At 38.9% G+C, this 20,058-nt stretch overlaps 1 protein-coding gene across 1 annotated transcript in view; it reads right to left on the reverse strand.

The window, feature by feature from the left end:
- The window catches only part of TRAPPC10 (trafficking protein particle complex subunit 10), a 51,209-nt gene extending 31,875 nt beyond the window's left edge, over positions 1-19,334 (reverse strand). The window contains exons 1-5 of the mRNA XM_044441605.1: positions 19,068-19,334; positions 5,335-5,416; positions 4,677-4,812; positions 4,123-4,319; positions 1-96 (exon numbers count right to left, since the gene is read on the reverse strand). The exon at positions 1-96 is cut by the window's left edge and continues 169 nt beyond it. Of these exons, the coding sequence (XP_044297540.1) occupies positions 1-96; positions 4,123-4,319; positions 4,677-4,812; positions 5,335-5,416; positions 19,068-19,212 (656 nt within the window). The 5' untranslated portion in view covers positions 19,213-19,334. The remainder of the gene's footprint in view (positions 97-4,122; positions 4,320-4,676; positions 4,813-5,334; positions 5,417-19,067) is intronic.
- Between the last annotated feature and the right edge of the window lie 724 nt (positions 19,335-20,058).

The following is a 20,058-nucleotide window of genomic DNA, read 5'->3' on the forward strand; positions in this document are numbered from 1 at the left end:
GACATGAGAAGCAGTGTCCTCAGTTTGGTCAGGAAGGCATTCCAGGACTCTTGAGAACGGGAAGAATCTTTCAATGGGTCAGACAGGACTACGCATCTGTAATAAGATGAATGAATGTTTTGGTCAAAAATGTACAAATCAAATGGGACTTTAGACTTACTAGGGGCTTCCCTTCTCAGCAAGCAGTGAGGCAGGGAGGGGGCCAACAAACAACATCCCATCTGGATGGACACAGCTTCCCTCCAAATGGAATGCCATTTATTGGTCTCTGGTTTTCAGACACAGCTCCAGCAGTAAATGTTTCTGTAGGCAAAATGCTAAAGAATGTAACATGCTCCAATGTAATCTATTTGCAAAATACTCCAATGTAACCAAAAAGTGTCATGGAAGAGGATAGCTTACAACAGTTTCTCCAGACATCCCTAGCAAGTATCTGGATTGGTGCGAAACTCATCAATTCCTCCCAATAAACAGTAGATGAGCTTTAGAGGAGTCTTCTTTCAGTAAAATGAAGACTTTTACTGAAAGTCTGGTTGATTTACACAAGAGACCCTCACAGTCAATAGAGCCTCTTCTGATTAACACAACATGGGAACAGGTAGCAAAGTGAAGGCCAAAGCAGTGCCTCAAGACATGCTGGCAGTGCTCCATTCTTTCCTTCCTTATTGCATCATGGGGGAAGGAAGGGAAGATTTCCTGTTGACAGCCAAGAAAAAGCCCTGTTAATATCAGCAATTCCTCCCCCGTCTGTACATGGGCTTTAGCACAAGGAAAAATGCTGCTGTCAAGAACCAAGGAGGTTTGGTATGGTCACCAAATTTGAGTTGAGATTTGAGTTTCTGAAAATAGCAGATTTAGAAAATGTTCTGGAAAAATTTCCAATGCTCTAAATAATGTTATCTGATTTAGCATGTACATTTGACTCATTTTAATTCTCCAACACACATTCTCCCTCAATAAGCATACAAAGTATCTCATATATGATAAACAGAACTAAAAATAAAATCCATGCCAATGTTAGGTTCAGTATAAATATATCAAAAGTCTTCCCAACAGGTATATTTGAACTGAAATAATTGTTTAGTGAAAAATAAATTAGCTAAACAAAATAGTTTAACTGTTATATTCAAATACTTATATGAAAATTATTTTATTGGAATATTTGTAAAAATGAAAATATAATCGCATAAACCTCATGATTTTTGTTGACATTTAAGAAAACGACCACACCTGCTCTAAATCACTGTCATGCACCACACTTTAGGAAAGACAGACTCCTTTTTCCATTAGAAGACACAGCTCCGTGGATGGGATATCATTTGCTTGCTAAGCCTTCTTCCAGAGGAGCAGTTAAACCTTTGCTGCCCTATCACGAATGCATATTTTCACTGGGTAAGTTCTGTGGGACAGTCCAACTGAAACAGGGTCAATAGACTACTTATTTCAGAACAGTCTAAATTCTTATGCTTTACCTTCCCTATTTGCAACACTCATGAATTACATAGGCCCACAGACTTTTAGTTTTTTTCCCGTAAAATTATTTATAATTAAGTATAAATGGGGATTCAGACTGCTCACCAGAAATTACATGAGCTTGAGTGGAATTGCTATTTCCCCTCAAGTTTCACTCATTTTGTCCAACAATCATTTTATGACCACCCAATTTCCCTGATACCTCACTTCTTCTGTCTGTATAACATCCCTAAAGTAGTATGTCCAAAATCATAAGGTATCTGATCAACTCCACTGTAAGGAAAAGAAACAATGTTTGGGACTCTACAGTTGAAAAAGGAGACATAGAAACAGACAGATGTGACAGAGGGATATACAGTTATGCACAGTATGGGAAGAGAGGATTCAGGAAAAACCTGGGGTATTGAGGCCTTTGAATTGTGGTGCTGGAGAAGACTCCTGTGAGTCCCTTGAACTGCAAGGAGATCAAACCAGTCAGTCCTAGAGGAGATCAACCCTGACTGTTCTTTAGAAGGCCAGATACTGAAGATGAAACTCAAATACTTTGGCCACTAATGAGAAGGAAGGACTCCCTGGAGAAGAGCCTAATGCTGACAACAGAGACAGCAGAGAATGAGGTGGCTAGATGGAGTCACTGAAGCAGTCAGTGTGAGCCTAAGTAGACTCTGGGGGATGGTAGAGGACAGGAAGGTCTGGAGGAATTTTGTCGAATGTGACTAGCAAGCAAGCAATGCAACAAAGCTGTAGAGAATTTACCACTACAAAGTATGGTGATGGTCAACAACTTAAGACAGCTTTGAATAGGCAAATTCATGGAAGATGAGACTATTAATGACTATTTGCTACCTCTAAGGCCAAAGACCAGTCACTGGGAGACAACAGTGGACAGGACTACTGCTTTTATGAACTGCATATCAGTTTCCCATAAACATGTGGTTAGCTACCTTGGGAAACAGAATCATGAACTTGACAGGCCTGTGGTCTTATGTTCTTATTATCTATCTTTTAGAAGTCTCCACAGATGTTTTCTTGATCTCTTTTTAATTCAGATGGACAAGAATTTAAGATGTACCAGATGGCATACAGCCCATTGTAGGTAAGCTATAAAATATTACTTTTTGAAAACAATGGTTTGTTGACTTATTATATTGTTTAGAGACTCCCCAGAGAAATATCCATTCTTTCCAAGGTTTGCTAGACAAATACAGGCTTATCAACAGAAGAGCCTTAGTTATCTAGGTCCTCTTATGCTCCCATCATAAAGTATCAGAGAAACATAGAATAGCAGGATTGGAAGGGGCTAAGAAGGCATCAGGTTCAATCCCTGCTTAGTAGAGTAGCACAAGTTACATCATCCCTCCAAGATGACTGTCCATTTGCACCCTGAATGCCTCTAGTGTGGGAAGGCCCACAACTGGTTCCATTGTTGTACTACTCTAACATTAAGGAAATTTTTCCTGATATCTAGTTGGAACTTGGATTCCTGCAACTCGAGTCCACAGTTCCAGGTCCTGCACTATGCGATGACCGAGAAGAGGTTCTGTCCTTCCACTTTGTGGCAGCCTTTCAAGTACTTGTAGAGTGCTATCATATTACCTTTCAGTCTTCTTTTCTCAAGGCTGCATATGTCCAGTTCTCAACCACTCTTCATAGGGCTATTACCAGACCCTCAATCGTCCTTGTTACCCACCTCTGAACCCTTTCTAGCTTGTCTACATCTTTCTTAAACAGAGGTGCCCACAAGTGAACACACTACTCTAAATGAGGTCTAACCAGTGCTAAATATCAGTACTTCATGTGTTTTAGAAATTATATTTCCATCAATGCACCCTAAAATAACATTTGCCCTTTTTGCAGCTACACTACATTGTTGACTCATATTTAATGTGTGATCTATAACAATTTCAAGATCCTTCTCATTTGTAGTATTGTTGTGCCAAGTATTCCCCATCTTGTAGTTTCTTTTTTCTAGATGGCAAAGCTTAGTATTTGTCCCTCTTCAATTTCATTCTGTTGTTTTCAGCCCAACATTTCATTCTACCTACCTGGACTAAACAAATATTCAGTTACTGACAATACCTGGCAGCTTAAACACCTAATAATGGTCAAACCCATGCCTTCAGCTTCAGAAGCATGTTCTGCCACACATTCCTTTATACAGAAATGAAGACACAATCACTGAAGTTCTTGTTGCACACTATTCAAAACAGAGCCACAGAAATATTTCCTTGACTTCAAATAGTTAAGCAATGCCATAAAACTTCTCCACCTATTATTATTATCATATTACCACCACCACCACGACTACATTACTTTTCTATACTGCCCACAGCCAAAGTTCTCTAGATGGTTTGCAACAATTAAGTCACCCATCCAGATTTCAATCAGTCCCAACCCTGTTTAGCATCCAAGATTAGGCAGGATCAGGCACATCTACTCCTTTGTACCGCTTGTTAAACAAACACAATCATCATTCCAATCAAAAGAAAGAATCTTCAGAATTCAAACGTAATCCAGTGCAGGGGCAAATAAAATAGATGAATTCTCACATGCACAAAAACTAATCCAAAATCAGTGAGCTTAATAACAATGGTGCATCAGGTGGAAAGTACCATCAATTTACATTTTATAGTACTTCAAAAACCTTACCTGTCACTCTGCTTGTTACAGAAGTCATTTCTTATTTTATCTACAATAGATGTTCGGGGAAGGATATTTGTTTTGTTTTTTTTCTTGGCATCACATTCTACAACCACAATTAACCAATCCATAGAGCTGTGAACTTTCAGAATATTCTGCCATTTGGTGATGTCATCTTTTACTGTAGCTTTGTATACTTCTGTGTCCTAAGGGTATAAATGTTGAATCATACAATCAAATTTACTAGGTAAGCATGCTTGAAATTCTCTTTCAACTACATTACAAGGAAAAACCATCTTACTCAATTAAGTTGAATTAATCAAAAGACTAGTATTTTCACTGGACAGATCACACTTTAAAAGATTCTGAAAAAAACCCCCTAGTTTTAGCACATGTCTACCATAATGCTTATTTTGCTAACTGTATGAGTAATGATTTCGGCTGACACAAATTCTCCTTACTCTGTATTAACATCTTTCACTACAATGTAAGTATGACAGTTATCTTTAGCACTGTTGTATCTAATTGTCTTGTTAATGCTTTGAACACAGACCAATACTTACACAGCATTCTGTCCAATAAATATGGAGAAAGGGAAATGTCAAAAGAGCTTTGTTCCCTTCTTTGGGTAGGAGCTCTTCTTTAAATTGTACAAAATTAGATTCTAGATGGATCATCTTAGGAGCACGTCCATATGACCTGAACAGTATTTAAAACACTTAAATTAGCTGCTACATTCTGTACAAATGTTAGTAAGTTTAAAATGTGGAAATCCAGACACTGTCACACAATACAGAAAAACTTATTTCATACACACTTCTTTTCTATTACAAAAAACAAGCTAATTTACAGAAGTTTTTAATGGAAGACAAAACATTCTAGCTTTTCCTTAACCCAAAAGTTAGGGACAGTTTGAATATTTGTATGATTCATTTCAAAAGATTATTAATTTAATGCACAATATATTCTTATATAATAAGATATTAATATCCAAAGACCATTAGCATTCATTTTAGTTGTGCTCATCTCTTTTAAGTGAAATAGGACCAAATAACAGGGACAGGAGCTCACCAGGGATTGCTACTTCACAGCTCTGGAAACCCATAATGTGTATCCTATTTAAGATTCTATTCCCATCTCAGTTTTTGTCCAGACAGTGCTAAGGCACATCTGAATACTAGCTGCTTTCCCAACAGATATAATAAAGAAATGTGTTACTACCGCCTCCATTCCATAGGCTCTCTTGGGAGCTGCTGAGAAAGTGTGGGATACAGAGAACTAAAGAGATTCTGATCGCCAGCACCTAAGAAACAAAAATATCAAATTCAGAACATTATTCTTGCCAAAATTCTAAAGACAATTAAGTTTCAGTTTAGACAGATATAGATATATAGATGACCTGAATAGTAAATACTGTTTTAGACAGGTATCTAAAGACAGTATATACATGCTAAATACATCAATGAGACTGGGAATGGAAACTTTTACCAATAAATGATTAGTAATATAGGTGCAATCAGAAAGGGTAACCAAATACACAAGCACAGGACTGTCTCCTACTGATCCTTAGATTAACTGAATTCACAACTGACTTATTGGTACAAAGAAATGCTAATCTACAAAGACAGTTGCAATTGCTTAAGGGAACTAGATTAAACTGAGTATCTTTTTTCACGGCAACCATATATCAGAGATGCTCCAGCCTCTGGCCTTATACCAACCTTCTCCATTCTGGTATTTTCCAGGTATGTTTGACACAATTCCCACAACCCCCAGCCAACATGGAAGCAAGAGAAGGCTTCCTCAAATCAAGCACCCAACTATTATTTCAGGTGGATAAGAGAAAACAGATATACAAACTGGTGCTCTCTAGGTGTTTTGCAGGAGAGTTCCCATAATCATCTACAATTGGCTATCATGGGAGTTGTAGTCCAAACATTTGGAGGACACCGGGTTGCCTATTCCTGAGGAAAAATGTCTTTCTCTTACTTCTGGAGACAATTTCCATGAAGTTAGGATTGACAACTACTTTCAAAGTATTCACACCGCCTTTCTCTCAAATGTCACAGGAAGCTGATTTACGAGATTAAAACCCCCGCAATTTATTAACTGTAGGTTGTTTGGATGAGCACAGAAGCAAGCATGCTGGCTCCTGCCCACTCGCCCACTAACATTTTGCTAAACCACTCAGACATGCACCACCCTAACTTGGAATTCTGGGACATCCAAGCTTGGAATTCTGAGTTGTGGAGGGAAAACCAACAACGAGTTTTAACTCATGGTTTATTCTTGAATTGCAGCTCTGGATTATTTCTCTTTCAGCAACTCAGAATTCCAGGCTCAGACGTCACAGAGTGCAACAGGACATTCCTGCATTGTTTACCAAAGCAGAAACAGACAGGAGTCAGCATGCTTGCTCACTTCCATGCACTCCAAAATCTATGGTTTGATTGTGTGAACCAAGCAAGTATGTAGGCTGCAAACACCAAACCTTTGCCTCAACTTAAAGGAAGCATGACAGAACTCATATTATGCAACTAATGGAAGAGAGAGCAGCTACAGGAGTGACAGATGAGTGTCACTAACCTAACCTTATTACTGTAAGAACAGAGAAACAACACACCTTACAATTTATCAAGTGACAAGATTATATTGATAACTACCTTTTCAATTTGCTGGACTAGTACAGTTTGCTAAACCCTAGCATGCATACAATTTTAGATCATGCTAGATTTTGGTATACGAAAGACCTTAGATTTAGTTTGGAATTTGAACTCTACTGGCACAGTGCTAATGCTTCATTTTTACAGATCTGGGGGCGGGGAAACCAGCTTGATGAAATTTCTATTTCAGTAAAAAATGTCCTTCTGGAAAAACAAGCTAGTCAAGTACACAGCAATGGCAAAGCTAACCAGTTATGTCAATAGCAAACTAGCTAAAGAATTTACTCAAAGATAGAAGATTTATTTTGCACAATTTATGTAATGGTTAAAGAAAATATAATTTATACAAATGTTTGTGATTATCATCAGTACCAAAGCAATGTTAGATTTATAATTATATGATTGAAAATCGAATGGTGGACGAATGGGAGAGTGGTTGAGAGACCTTTGTCTACTGTAAATGTGCTTAAATGAGTTCCCTGTTAACAACCCTTGGTTCCCCGTATTTTTTCCTTCTTATATACTCCTCCCCCACCCCGCATTGTATTTCCTGACAACAAATAAAAAGACCTGTAACAAAAACATCATTCCCAGTTTTGCAGAGTATTTAAAATTGCAGCAGTTTTAATAACTTCGAATGGGAGGGAATGGATACGCAATAGGAAAACTACTTCTCATTCCATATCATTTCAGCTATAATTCTATCAGACTATGGGTAACAACATAAAAAGCATGTGCAATAAGGATTTCACAATTTCATCAATAAGATATTCTGTCAAGAACAGCAACTTTAAGCTGAATGCAGTCATTGCAATTATTAAGAGTGAGCAGTTGCCAACACGTACTTAGCAATCCACCAAGTAACCTAAAAATCTATGCATTTCAAGTCCTCTGCCCAAAGGAAATGCACATTCCGCCAAAATAATACTCTGTTCTGGTAATCCCTGGGACTTACGGCAGCCCTAGGAGCTCATTCTTCTGCTGGGAACAAACAAGGATACTGTGATGGTACTGCTGCTGCTTCACTTAGCCTTAAAAGAACCAGGCAAATACTTTTTATTTTCACAAACTTTTAAACAATGCTTTCCTTTTTGTTGCTTGGATTTTTATGCTGTACCGCATTTCACTGTTTTATAGTTACTGCCATTGCATTTTCATAATTTATTCCCTGATGTAAAAAACTGAGAACTCTTACAAAAGTTGTTCACAAGAATAAATTAAGTAAAAGATCAGGCAAATAGTTGCAACATTATGCTAACACTCTCTTTTCAGAGGTGAGAAAAATGACTTAAGTAGTAATACAGAGGGAATTTATGAAGAAAAGGTAAGGGACAGGATGATGCTGGCTTAATGGGACAATCAGATGGGATTATACAGTTATCTGCAAGACTGCCAGATCAGGTTTAAACACCAGGATAAGGATTAAGAGAAGAATTCTAATCTTCCTACAATGCAGGATGTGAGAGAAGAGACTTCTCAGAACTATCAGTTACCTCTTCGAAACAAGGCACCAACAAAGATGGAAAAGTAGGCAATCACACTGAGCATTTTGATAGAGAAAAACTGCAGTTATGTCTCTAAGATTAGGATCACATTTATGAAAAGCATCCTTCATATTGAATAAGTTGCATAATTTACTCTGTTAGCAATATATGAGCCAAGATGAAGACCGCAGAAGTCAAAGAAGAAAGGTATGAGCTGGGAGCCCACGACTACAACCTCAGCAAATAATTACAGACATGGTTTCACATTTATTTATTTCATTTAGTTTGAATATCTACAAACCACTCTTTAGGGGGAAAGACCTCACAAGGTAGCTTCATAAGAAATTAAAACCTTGTTACAAATGAAAAATTTTAAAATAACACAAATAATAAAAATATACCACTGTAAGAATCGATCAGACCCATACAACTGGCAATATCAACCAGGACAACTTCAAAACTAACTAAACCATAAAACTTATTAAAATGCCATTTAGATGTTAGACATTACATTTAGAAGAGAAGCAAAGGACATCCCAATTTAAGCCAAACCGAGAAACATTAACAACTACACCTTCATTTTCTACTAGAGGTCCAAATTGAGTATGTCACATACATAAGACAAAGATTGAATCAGAGCAGGGTATATGCACTTTGTAATCTTCAATTTATATCACTGTGATAAGGATCTGCAGTGGTTTACTTCCACATTTCTTCTGTAGAAATGATCCTGCTCACATCATTTTGTAAAATTTCAATCTTGCTAAACTTTAGAATCTAAAGTTCAATTTTCACATTATGTATGATTTCCAATTTTAAGCATCAAGGAATAGAATTTGAAGTTCCAGGTCTATTTTCAATACATTTTCCTATATATGTTTATGCTCTTTTCAGTTATTTATAGACTCTGGTTGCAAGGGCCAACTGCAGTATGACAGTTTACATATTCCAACAATGTTCTGTGGGAGTCTAAATTACCTTGTTTAAAACAAAGTACTACACTATTAAATACATCTCCCAGATTCATGACACACTTTTGCACAAAGTAATGCATTGATTATTGATCTGAATGAGTAGATTTACATGTCACACTAACTCATTGTTGGCTGGTGGATTGTTCAGAGAACAACTCAATGTGCTAAGAGTTGCCTGGGCTTATTGTGGGTTGTCCAAATCTCCCCTTTCCCTCAGTCCAACTAGTATCACACAGGAACTGATAGCTAAAGCCACTTTGCCTCTCCCCTTATCACAACTAAAATTAATTTTTGTTCACCCTGTTTTCTTTTGCTTTTTGCGATCTCTATGTTAACAGCCAATGACAGCCCGCACCCCCTAGGAAAAGATGTCACTGGTTCATTGACACCCCCCCTTTAAAAAATAAGTGAAATATATCTGTGCGGTATCTGTGTTTTCATTATTTTTTAAAATATTAGTAAGGTTTGTACAAGTATATAAGCACATATTTGCAAGGTCTTGGATGTGTTGAGGCAGAAGGCTTAAGCTGTCAAAGTGCAGCCAGCATCAACCATGAACATCAACCAAGACATGCTGCCAATAGGTCCATTTTTTACTTTGTGCTCTCTCGATAGCTGTCAGAAGGTGAGCTGTTAAGGGAAAGCAAAGCCATGAGTACTCTTTGCTCATCAAAGGGAGATAGCCAGTAGGTCACCTCCTTTATTGTGAGATCCTCAGGGGAGAGGTGGACCAGATTCTTCTCAATGTCTTTGCACTTTTTGACCCTTTCCCAAGAATCTGGAAAGTGTGAACCATCCCATTTATAGGAACGCAGAGCTTTGACAGCTATCAAAGCTCAGGCTTTCTTAATGCAGGCGTTCTGACAAGACTATTCATGGGGTTCTGACAAAGACATATGGATAGATATAGATAGATAGACAGACAGACAGACATTCTTGATAAAAAAAATCTGAGGTTGTATTGTTCAGATAGCAGGGTCACTGTGAAGCTATGTGGGTCAGACATTCTGCTCAGCAGACAACGGAATAAATAGGCAGGCAGGCAAACTGCCCACCAATTAGTAAGATGAATGAGAGGGCACCACCATAGGAGAACCACCAAAAATAGTTTGCCCAGTGCTACTGCTATCTTGGAGACAGGCCAACTACCAGGAGTGGAAGGAAACAAAGCTATTCTCAGAATGCACCTTTCAGTGGTGGCCTGATTTGAATTACTACTCAGGCTCTAACTAGTAACAAGGCAGTGTTTTATAATACAGGTGAGGCAGCAATGTCAGTTTCCTTTCGTATTCAAGATTTATGCAACATTTTCCTGCAATGGCAGTTGATGAATACTATGCAAAACCTTGTTTGCTTGACTTGGATTATTTCATTCTTCAGGAAGAATTAGAACTGGAAAAATTAGAAGAAGATGAAGTTTGACTCAAGTATAATAATTATCATTATTACAGCAACCTAACAAGCTACTGGGGATGCTGTGGTGCCAGTTATTAGAAGCAGTGGCAGATTGCTTTAGAAAGAAGCTACCCCATTATAAAATAAGAAAGTGTTCCAAAAGCTGTGCCAAAAGAATGGCTTTATATTTATAAATTTATAATCACAGAACTAATTTATAATGTATACTTGTTAAAAATTAAACACATTCAGCTAAATGAAGTCAAATTATATCATATACAAAATGGTAGGGATGATTGGGTAAAAGTAGATCTTTACCTATGCTAGGGAATCGCCAGAGTATGCAGGAAAATATTTAGACAAATTAAAATGACACTCTAGCCAACGTACCATCTGCACCTAAAAATCAACAGAGACCAAAGACAGTATGTCATTTTCATCTTGCTAAGATCACTAGCAGTACAGCAATAGAATGGACCTTCATCCAATCAAAAGGGAGTTAGGTAAAGGAATAAATCCTTTTATCCCTTAAGGCAACAGAGAATCTAGACAGCTGATGCAGCAGTCCCTTTGACTCAAGCTGGAAAGTGGTAGTTGCTTCTGGAGCTGTGACTCAGAGTTGCCACAACCTGAAGCCTTGCACTTCCCAGGCTAGAGATGCAGCAACACTGACTCCATGGAACCATCAGTCAATGAACTGAATTTTGAGGCCTTGCTACAAAATACCATGTGCAGCACAAAGCAAAGAGTGTTCGTAGCTCTTAGAATGCCAGGCCCAGGGAGAAGCAGGGTGGCGGCAGCAGCATGTTATGTGAATGCTTCTCCTCAGTAGGTCTGGAAAACTGGACAGGATTAAGGGCAAAATGGATGGAACCAAATGCAGGATAAGTTTAGATGAAAACCTGTTTCAGTCTGCAAAAGGTCTTGGAATGACAGTTTACCTTCCAGCAGGATGACACTAAAAGCGCAGCTAATGCAACCCTGGTTTCAAAACAAGAATCTGATTTTTGCTTTCAAATGGCCCAGTCAAACCCCAGACCTCAATCTGATTGAGAATCTATAACAAGACTGGAAAGCTGCTGTTCACCAATGGTCCCCATCCAACCTGAGAGACTGGGAGCAGTCTTGTCAGGGGAACACTGAAGGATTCAGGTGTGCAAAGCTGATAGACATTTACCCAACAAGACTTGCAGCTACTATAACGTCTTGACTCTGGGGATGCATACTTATGCAGTCCACAGATGGCAGTTTGTTTTATTTATTACACCTTGTACACATCAAGTATCTTGAGTATCTTGTACACATCAAGAGGGGGCAGTGCCAATTAAATCCATTTCAATTCCAATCTGCAGGACAACAAAATGCAGAAAAAGCATAGGGATGTGTGAATACTTCTGCAATACACTGTAAAAACTTAACTCAAACAAGCACACTCTTTCACATTCCTTACTTCTCCAAGAAGCTACATAGGGTCACTTCAGCTGGTACAATACTGGAAACTTACATCTTGTATCATACTCTTTCTGTTCTGATATAAAATTAAGCAGGTATTTTAGCAGAGGAGGAAAACACAGCACGAAAAACCAGCCTCAGAGCAGAACAGTCATATCATAAAATTCCTAAAAGCTTCCATAAAGTAATATGTTGGAATTTGCTGACTGACACATGCATACGAGAGAGAGAGAGAGAGAGAGAGAGAGAGAGAGAGAGAGAGAGAGAGAGCGCGCGCGCGCGCGCGCCCGCTCACAAGCGTGCTCTTTTAAAGATTTCTTTATCCACATTCAGAATGGGCAAAACAGTTTTACAGCCTACCCCTACTGTGAAACTGGATAAGAACTGACCATCTAAATGACCAGAATAATACCATATATGTTGACAATGGTTAGAGGACAAATTATATGAAACCAAATGGAAGGGGTTAACAAAATAACATGGCTGATAATACTATTAACATTTTATTAAACATCACATTCAATTACATAGGAAAGGTGTAAAATAACTGCTTCTTGGTCTGGTTCGAAGAAGATAATACAAAATACCAGCCTATATTCAGAAATATGCACTTTAAAACATAGAGCTTTTTTCTTAGCTGGAAACTTTCTACATTAAACAAGTTGATATATTTCACCCATTCTGTATATAGAAAGAAATGGAAGAAAATAATTCTGACACAGGAAATTACCCTGACAGATAAATTTCTTTTCAGAGATCAGAACAAGTTTAATAATGCAAATCTAGCAGGTACAGAATAGCCGTAACAAAATGAAGTTCCTGGGACACTCAAAAACAAGCCATTCCATAGCCATGAGTTTATGTAACCAGAAATCATATTTTTGTGTGTAATTTTCCAACATCTATTTTTTACAAAATTAAAAGCACAAACCTCTACCTTTACTGTATTGCATGAGTTGCTTAACATCTTGTTTTTACACTTTCAAACAGAACACTAACAGCAAATTCCAACATGAATATTTTCTTTCACCAGATAGAACTAGTTTTGGAAAGATTCCTGTGAAAACACACACAGAACAGAAAGATTACATGTGCTTTCCAGGAAAGACCCACAAACAGGAAGCGCTCCCAGAGGGAAAAAAACCCATTACATTAGATCCACACCAATCTGAAGAGTGCACAGGGAATATAAAAAACATGACTTGTATGTTTTGATGGTGGCACTTAATTTCTTTTCTAAGCTTGGACTAAGGAAAGTGCAAGTATCATTACAAAGGAGTCTGTGGAAATGGCCTATCTATATTCTTCTGCTAATAGCCTTAAAATGAAACAAAATAAAAGCTATCACATTTTTAATTACAACAGGCGATATCCCAGTTCTAATCTGGAGCAATGTTTAGCCGACTGTTCATGATCTTACTGTATCATGATAACCCCCTGAAAGGGCCTCACATCTTTCCAATTTATCTGCGGTGCTAACTGAAATGCAAACAATATACTTGCATTCTGGATACTATGACACAATTGTCTAGTGAACAGTATATGCATTTTTGAACATAATTTAGTAAAGTATATTGGGACAAAACCATATTCTAAGCAGAACATTTGCCTCCTGGTTATGTTTCATAAATTAGCACCAGCACTTCCTTGCTTGCCTCTTCCCTTCCAATCCTTTTGTTTCTTGTCTATTAATAGTGAGCATGCAGGTAGGTACTGTCTTGTACGTTCATCTTTGCGCAATGGTTAATAAATTTAAAACACTTTAGATGATGTTGATGACAGACTGAATCTAGACAAAATCAGCTGAACATAGGTCCTACCGAAATCAATAGGAAAAGTTAATGATGACTTGATTTAGTTCTGAATTCGAATTCCAATCTAACAACAACTTGCTTTCAACTACCAGTTTGAGTAGACCTTGGGTAGCATTCTTTTTTTCCTTTAGGGAACTCTTGCTGTACCAATTACCTAGCCAGAGAACCTCTACATGGTTCAGGAATTATGGTATAGTATAAAATGTTCTTTCAGGGAAACTGCTCTGTCATTTCTGAATTTCTCACTTAGAAACCCCTATCAAATTTATTTCATGCACTCTTATGTGTATTTAAAGAAGCTCATACAAAATGATTGTATCCAATTATATTGTATATTTAAACTGCAGAAGCTAGTCAAACATGATAGAGCAAATACAAACAGGAGAATCAATAAACATAACATTAATTAAAACAACTATGGCAATGAACGGATAAGTCAGAAGATCTTATTCTGATGCCAGGGCACATTCCACAAACCCCCAAGAAAGTGCTTTCTCTAGAAACCACAGAGAGCCAAGGGACTGAACATTTCCAGGAAACACTAAGTCTCCCTTGAGCACAATGATCCTACACTATCTTTCTATTTTATATTTATTTTCAGGTCGGTTTAGCCCTTAAACAACCTGGCAGTCTGAGTTCACATGTCACACTTAGCAGTCAAAGGAGCCCATTGGAAAGCAGAAATGTGAACTGTATTTCACACTCAAAAGGACTTGATTGTTTAGTCCACGCACTGTAGTTACATGCAAACTGGCGGCCCAGATAGTTACTGAAGATCTCAGTCACTCTCTTTTAAGCATCATCATAACATTTTGACAATGGTGGATAAAAATCAATGTTTTATTTTCAAAAAATTATAAATGGATTATTAAATTTAAATTGGATTTTTTTTAACATAAAATGCTTTGAGAAAATATCTAAAACAGTTTTCTATTTAAGATACATTTACTCATCAAGAAATAAATAATAGTTTTTAATTATGTATCAAGAGGCTGTATATTCATCCAATGTTTAATTTTTTTTGGTAAATGAATTTGATTAATCCATTCAAAATATCATGCTCTTCCAGAAGTTTCTATAAGGTTATTGGACAATTTTTCTATTTAGTAGATATTATCACAGATGCTTGGTTCCCAAAACTGTGCATTTGCATCAACAGAGATCACAAGCCTCTTCTTCACAGCAAAAATGTTATAAAATAAAGAGACAGAGTTGAGAAAAAGACCTTAATCCCATTGTTCCTTTGCAAAGAGGTAATCAACCCCTTACCTCTTAAGTGCTAAGTTTAAAAAAAAACCTCAATTAATAGAAGAAGATTGATGGGAGTGGAATAGATCTACTATTCAACAGAACAGAATAGAAGTGTAAGGAGGGAGGGACAAACAGGAAAAATGAAAGTGAAACCTTGTAAACAGAATGCTCCACAAGTCTTTAGATCTTTCTGTGGTATAGCCTGAGGTTTATCATAGTATTCTTTCCCTGGAGAATACCTATAATGGCAGCAGGCTGTAAAAGAGACTCAGATTGGGAATATTTTAATTAAGTTCCTCATATGCAGGCATGAGTGCAAATTATGAACAAAATCAAGATTTGAACTGATTTGATTTAAATCAAATCCACACTGATTTAGACTCAATTTCCCTGGAGAAAATTGAGATCACAAGTCAACAAAAGCTTAGGGGCAAACACAAATACAAACAGTATGTGGTTTGTATTTGCTGACCTCTATGTTAGTCAGTACACAACTCTCACCAGGTAAGCAAAATGCTATCAGAGCAGTAGATAAATGCAGACAACTTCCTCCTGTCTAATCCCTACCCAAACAAGCCATCTGGGACACATTCTGATCAAGCCAATCCAGAGCCCTTGTGTTGAAAACCTCCACATCTGAAGTACTAGCACAAGCATGCAGAAGCTCTGGCCCATGTGCCAAATCTGACTCTCCTGGCATCCCAAGCCAGCCTTCTGGGGTTCTTCAGATGTCCATTTATCCACCCAGAAATCATTTGGTGGTTTCCCAGTTGTACAGTTTGTTTCCCACTCTATAATGTTGAAATCTATCCTAAAGTTTGGTTACTGATAGTAAGAGTTCTAAACTAAAATATGCTTCAGCCTGACACACTACTGAAATGTGGCCCTCAAAAGCTTTTTCTAAGTGGCACTGAACCCTCTGCACACCTGCATTAATGCTACCAGTCCTCTGCCCAATATATGCATGTGGAGACCCATAATCCGCACCAGCTGTGCCATACATTCATTTTCTAGCGTTTGAAAGGCAATTGTATTAGCCTTAAGGATACCCTTCTCCTCTTTGATCTTGGGGGAAAAAACCTTCTCTTTCAGGTAACTGACCATACAAAAGAAATCTACCGCTACAAACCTAAAACTCAGCAGGCTGTATTCAATCCTGCTACTGTATTTATGTAATTGACATGTTGCCAGCATAAATTGCATAAGCTGGCATGATGGGCTTTCCAAGGAAAGTTTTGAGAAAACAAACTTCCAACTATCAACAAATTTTTCCATCCCTTCCCTAGTTAAATCGATTCCATTCTCTTACTTTTCTTGTAAAGTGCCCCTTCTTCATTTTTATTATTTCACACGTTTTAGTTAGGAATCCACAGACCTGTGTTCCTTTTTCAAGTTTTCACCAGAGAAAAGACTTGTGGATGCTACACCTGTCCCCAAAACTCGACTATAGAAGAAACCCACGTCTCTGATTCCAGCAAGGAAAACACGAGGCACAAGCAGGATAGGAGTGCAACAGCAACCCCTTGCAGCTCCGTCAAGCTATAAACTCCTTTATGCTGATAAAACTCCAAGTTACACTACTATACTGAAATTATTGTGCCATATCAATTACATTATACTAATGTTAAGACAGCGCAACTGCTGTAATGGTGGGTAAAGATGAGGACATGATTGGGAAGAAGCACAGTAATGGTCCACTTAGTTTATAACTACAATGGATAGTTCCATCTTCTTTCTCCAGCATAGTTTGCATTAGAATAGCATAGAATTATAGTTGGAATGGCCTATAAGGCCATCAGGTCCAACCCCCTGACTATTTTGTACAAGCCAAAAACAGTCGAATCTAGCAACCAAACTACTAAGGGCAAAGTATTCTCAAATCCCTTCCAGAAACTCTACTTGAGAACTCCAGATTCAAACTCCCACCAGAAATCTCCATTGCAGTAACTAGAGCTACAAGGACGATGCACATACATTGGTAGCAAAGTCCCAAATGCCTAGTTACCTTCTATCCATATGTCATAAGCATCCCAATGCCCATGAAGAGTCCCTAGTCAGCCTCTTCCTGGAATGTGGAAATCCTATACTAGTTAAACCTTTACTCAACAAACAGTATGCACTATCTATTACAGAACTATTGTCATCATCTTCAATATAGAAACTGCCAAAGAAAGTATGCTCTCTGGGCATCTCCCTCAAAATTAAATAATAAAGTACATTATTTTTAAAATCACAACATAAAAGTATTTTTACCAGGAGAGAAAATGGAAAACTCAATATTGCAGTGCAAACACATAGCAAATTTCAAATCTGATATTGAGAAGACAGATTTTTAAAATGCGGATAAATAAAAAGATCTTAATTCAGCAACTTATGTTTATCTTTATTAAATAGCAAATATCTTCCATATTATCTTTTCCCAAGCATGTTCCCAGAAAACTGAAAACTACATTTAAGAAGTTTAAGGGAGTAACATGTGACTAAGGGCATATATTAATATTTTATAATATTATTTTTCTCCCTTAAAACAGCAAGTTCTACAAAGAATTATATCCCCTTAATCACAGGATAATATCCAACAGTGCTGCTTATGCCACTGATGTTCCACTAGCACAAGAAACCTCTAGTGCAATGTGAATAGCATATGCCGGCACGGGCAGGTTTCCCCAGTAAACCCATTGCACTAGCATACACTATTGATGCTGCACCACATATGCTAGTCAAACCTCCAATGCTGGATCCTGCCCACAGACTAATATTTTAAAAATAGTTTAAAAGTATACTTTCCCTTTTCCCGATATTCCTATACGAAATTACCAACTACAGCCATTTGGAAAGAGACTCTGAAATTATGGCTATATTTGACCAACACCCTCTTATCAACCATTTCTATTTCTATAAATGAATCACAATCTCTGATGTCAAAATAAAGTTTGAGAAATGTCCTGTTTTTCCAGGAAGTTCTAAATTCTGACTATAATTGCTGCATAATTATGGACAAGTACCTTACAACACAATCTTCTGCACATTTAATTGGATATAAGACTCATTAATCACATTATGATTTACTTCTGAGTAAACATGTCCAATAGAAATCCCAAATTATATCAATTTGAACCAAAAACAAATAAATTACATATCTACATCCGTGAATTATAATGCTGTAGCATTAAACTAGCAGTGAAGATTGATTTCACTGGTTTTATTGCAATGCACAAGAAACGAGGAAAAGCGCAGACCTCCATAAAAGAGCAAGAACATAAGTTACTACAAGGTGTCCATAATGAGAGAACCAAATTAAGCTCTGAGAGAAATACACATTTTGAGGTTAATACTTTATTTTTGGACCAAGAGAACTGAGAAAAAAGTCGGTATAACGAGAGGGGGGGAAGGAGCAGACAAACATGCAAAACCGCCCTTTTAACGAGGCACATGCTTTGTCCTGTATCTAATATTAGCGTAATTTACAACTTCTAGTTCAGATTGGTCTAATCCAACGAAAGAAAGAAAAAAACAAAACACACACACAAAGTCAAAAGACCTATGGAAAGAGGGAAGTCGTCTCGCGAATGTCCCTCTCACGTGTCCAAATAAAGAAAGCAATTCGCAGAGGCTCACCCCACGCCTGGACTTCGGGGCCAAGGGGGACCCGACAGCCACCACGCTTCGGTTATTCCCACGTGCAGGAAACTCCGCACCTGCACGGCTAAGCCTGGCAGAGACGGCGCGCCAAGACCCCCGCTGACCCCCAGCCGCAGCGGCGCCCACCGTGCCTCCGCAGAGCAGAGCCCTCCCGCCCCCGCTCCGGGGCAACCAGCTGCCCTCGTTCCTCATGGGCGCCGCGGAGAAGCGCCCCGAGAGGCGCCCGCCACAGACCTGCCTGCGCCTGACCGACCGCCTCTCCCGCCTCAGGTCACTCACAGGTAACGATGGGCTTGTTCTCCATGGTGTAGATGACCGGCGGCGTCTCCACGTCTTCCTCGTCTTCTCCCAACGCCCCTTCAGTGGCCGCCGCTGTCGCTGCTGCCGCTGCTTCTGCCGCCGACGCCGCCGGGGCGGGTTCCATGGGCGGGCAGGGCACTCAGCGCCGGCTCGTTCGGCTCCCCCGCCCGCTCCACGCCATGGACTCGCCAGCACCCCCACACCTGCCCTCTTTTGGACACCTCCACCTTCTCCGTCTCGGAATGGGGGGACGCTTCCTTTCCCCTCCCCCCTCCCAAACCCCCAACTCGCCCCCTCGCGCGCTGCCCCCACGGATGGAAGAAAGTCCCAGGCTCATCCGCTTCCTGTATCACTGGACCAGCATTACCGCTTCCGGCAAGGAAGAAGCGGGCGTTAAAGGGGAGGGCCGCAGTTGCCTCCGATTAAAAACCTTTAAAGGGGTGGATAGATTGTGGAAAGAGGTGTATTGAGAAGGCCCAGGTGAGGCTCATCCTTTCCTTCCTCTCGTCCTTCCTTCCTTCCTTCCTTCCATAGACCTACGTCTGTCTTCAGAGGAAGGCGGGTGCTGAGCGGAACATAAACGCACACGCACTTATTTCAAGACAGAGAAATGGTCGGGACTAGCCAAGAAGAAAAAGTTAGCATAGGCTTCTTATTTCTGCAGTATTTCTTGCCAGGGGTTTCCGATAGGAGCTGGCACGGGTGGGGCCCCTGGTGCTTTCCAGATGTGTTGGACTACAATTTCTGGCATGCCTGCAATGATCAACTGGCTAGGGCATGCTGGGAATTGTAGTTCTGGACTGCTCCTGGTGGGTGATGTCTGGGATGAGTTATGATGCAATGATTTCCAAAAAGAAAGAAATCCTTCACAGTCATGACTATTAAATGTAACTAATGCTTGCATGAATACTAGACAAATTAAAGTTAGCTTGAGTTGTATAATGATTGTCTTTTGTTTTTTACCATTTTG

Source organism: Varanus komodoensis, unplaced genomic scaffold (assembly GCF_004798865.1).
Source record: "Varanus komodoensis strain SLA01 unplaced genomic scaffold, ASM479886v1 scaffold4, whole genome shotgun sequence".
Taxonomy (NCBI): Eukaryota; Metazoa; Chordata; class Lepidosauria; order Squamata; family Varanidae; genus Varanus; species Varanus komodoensis.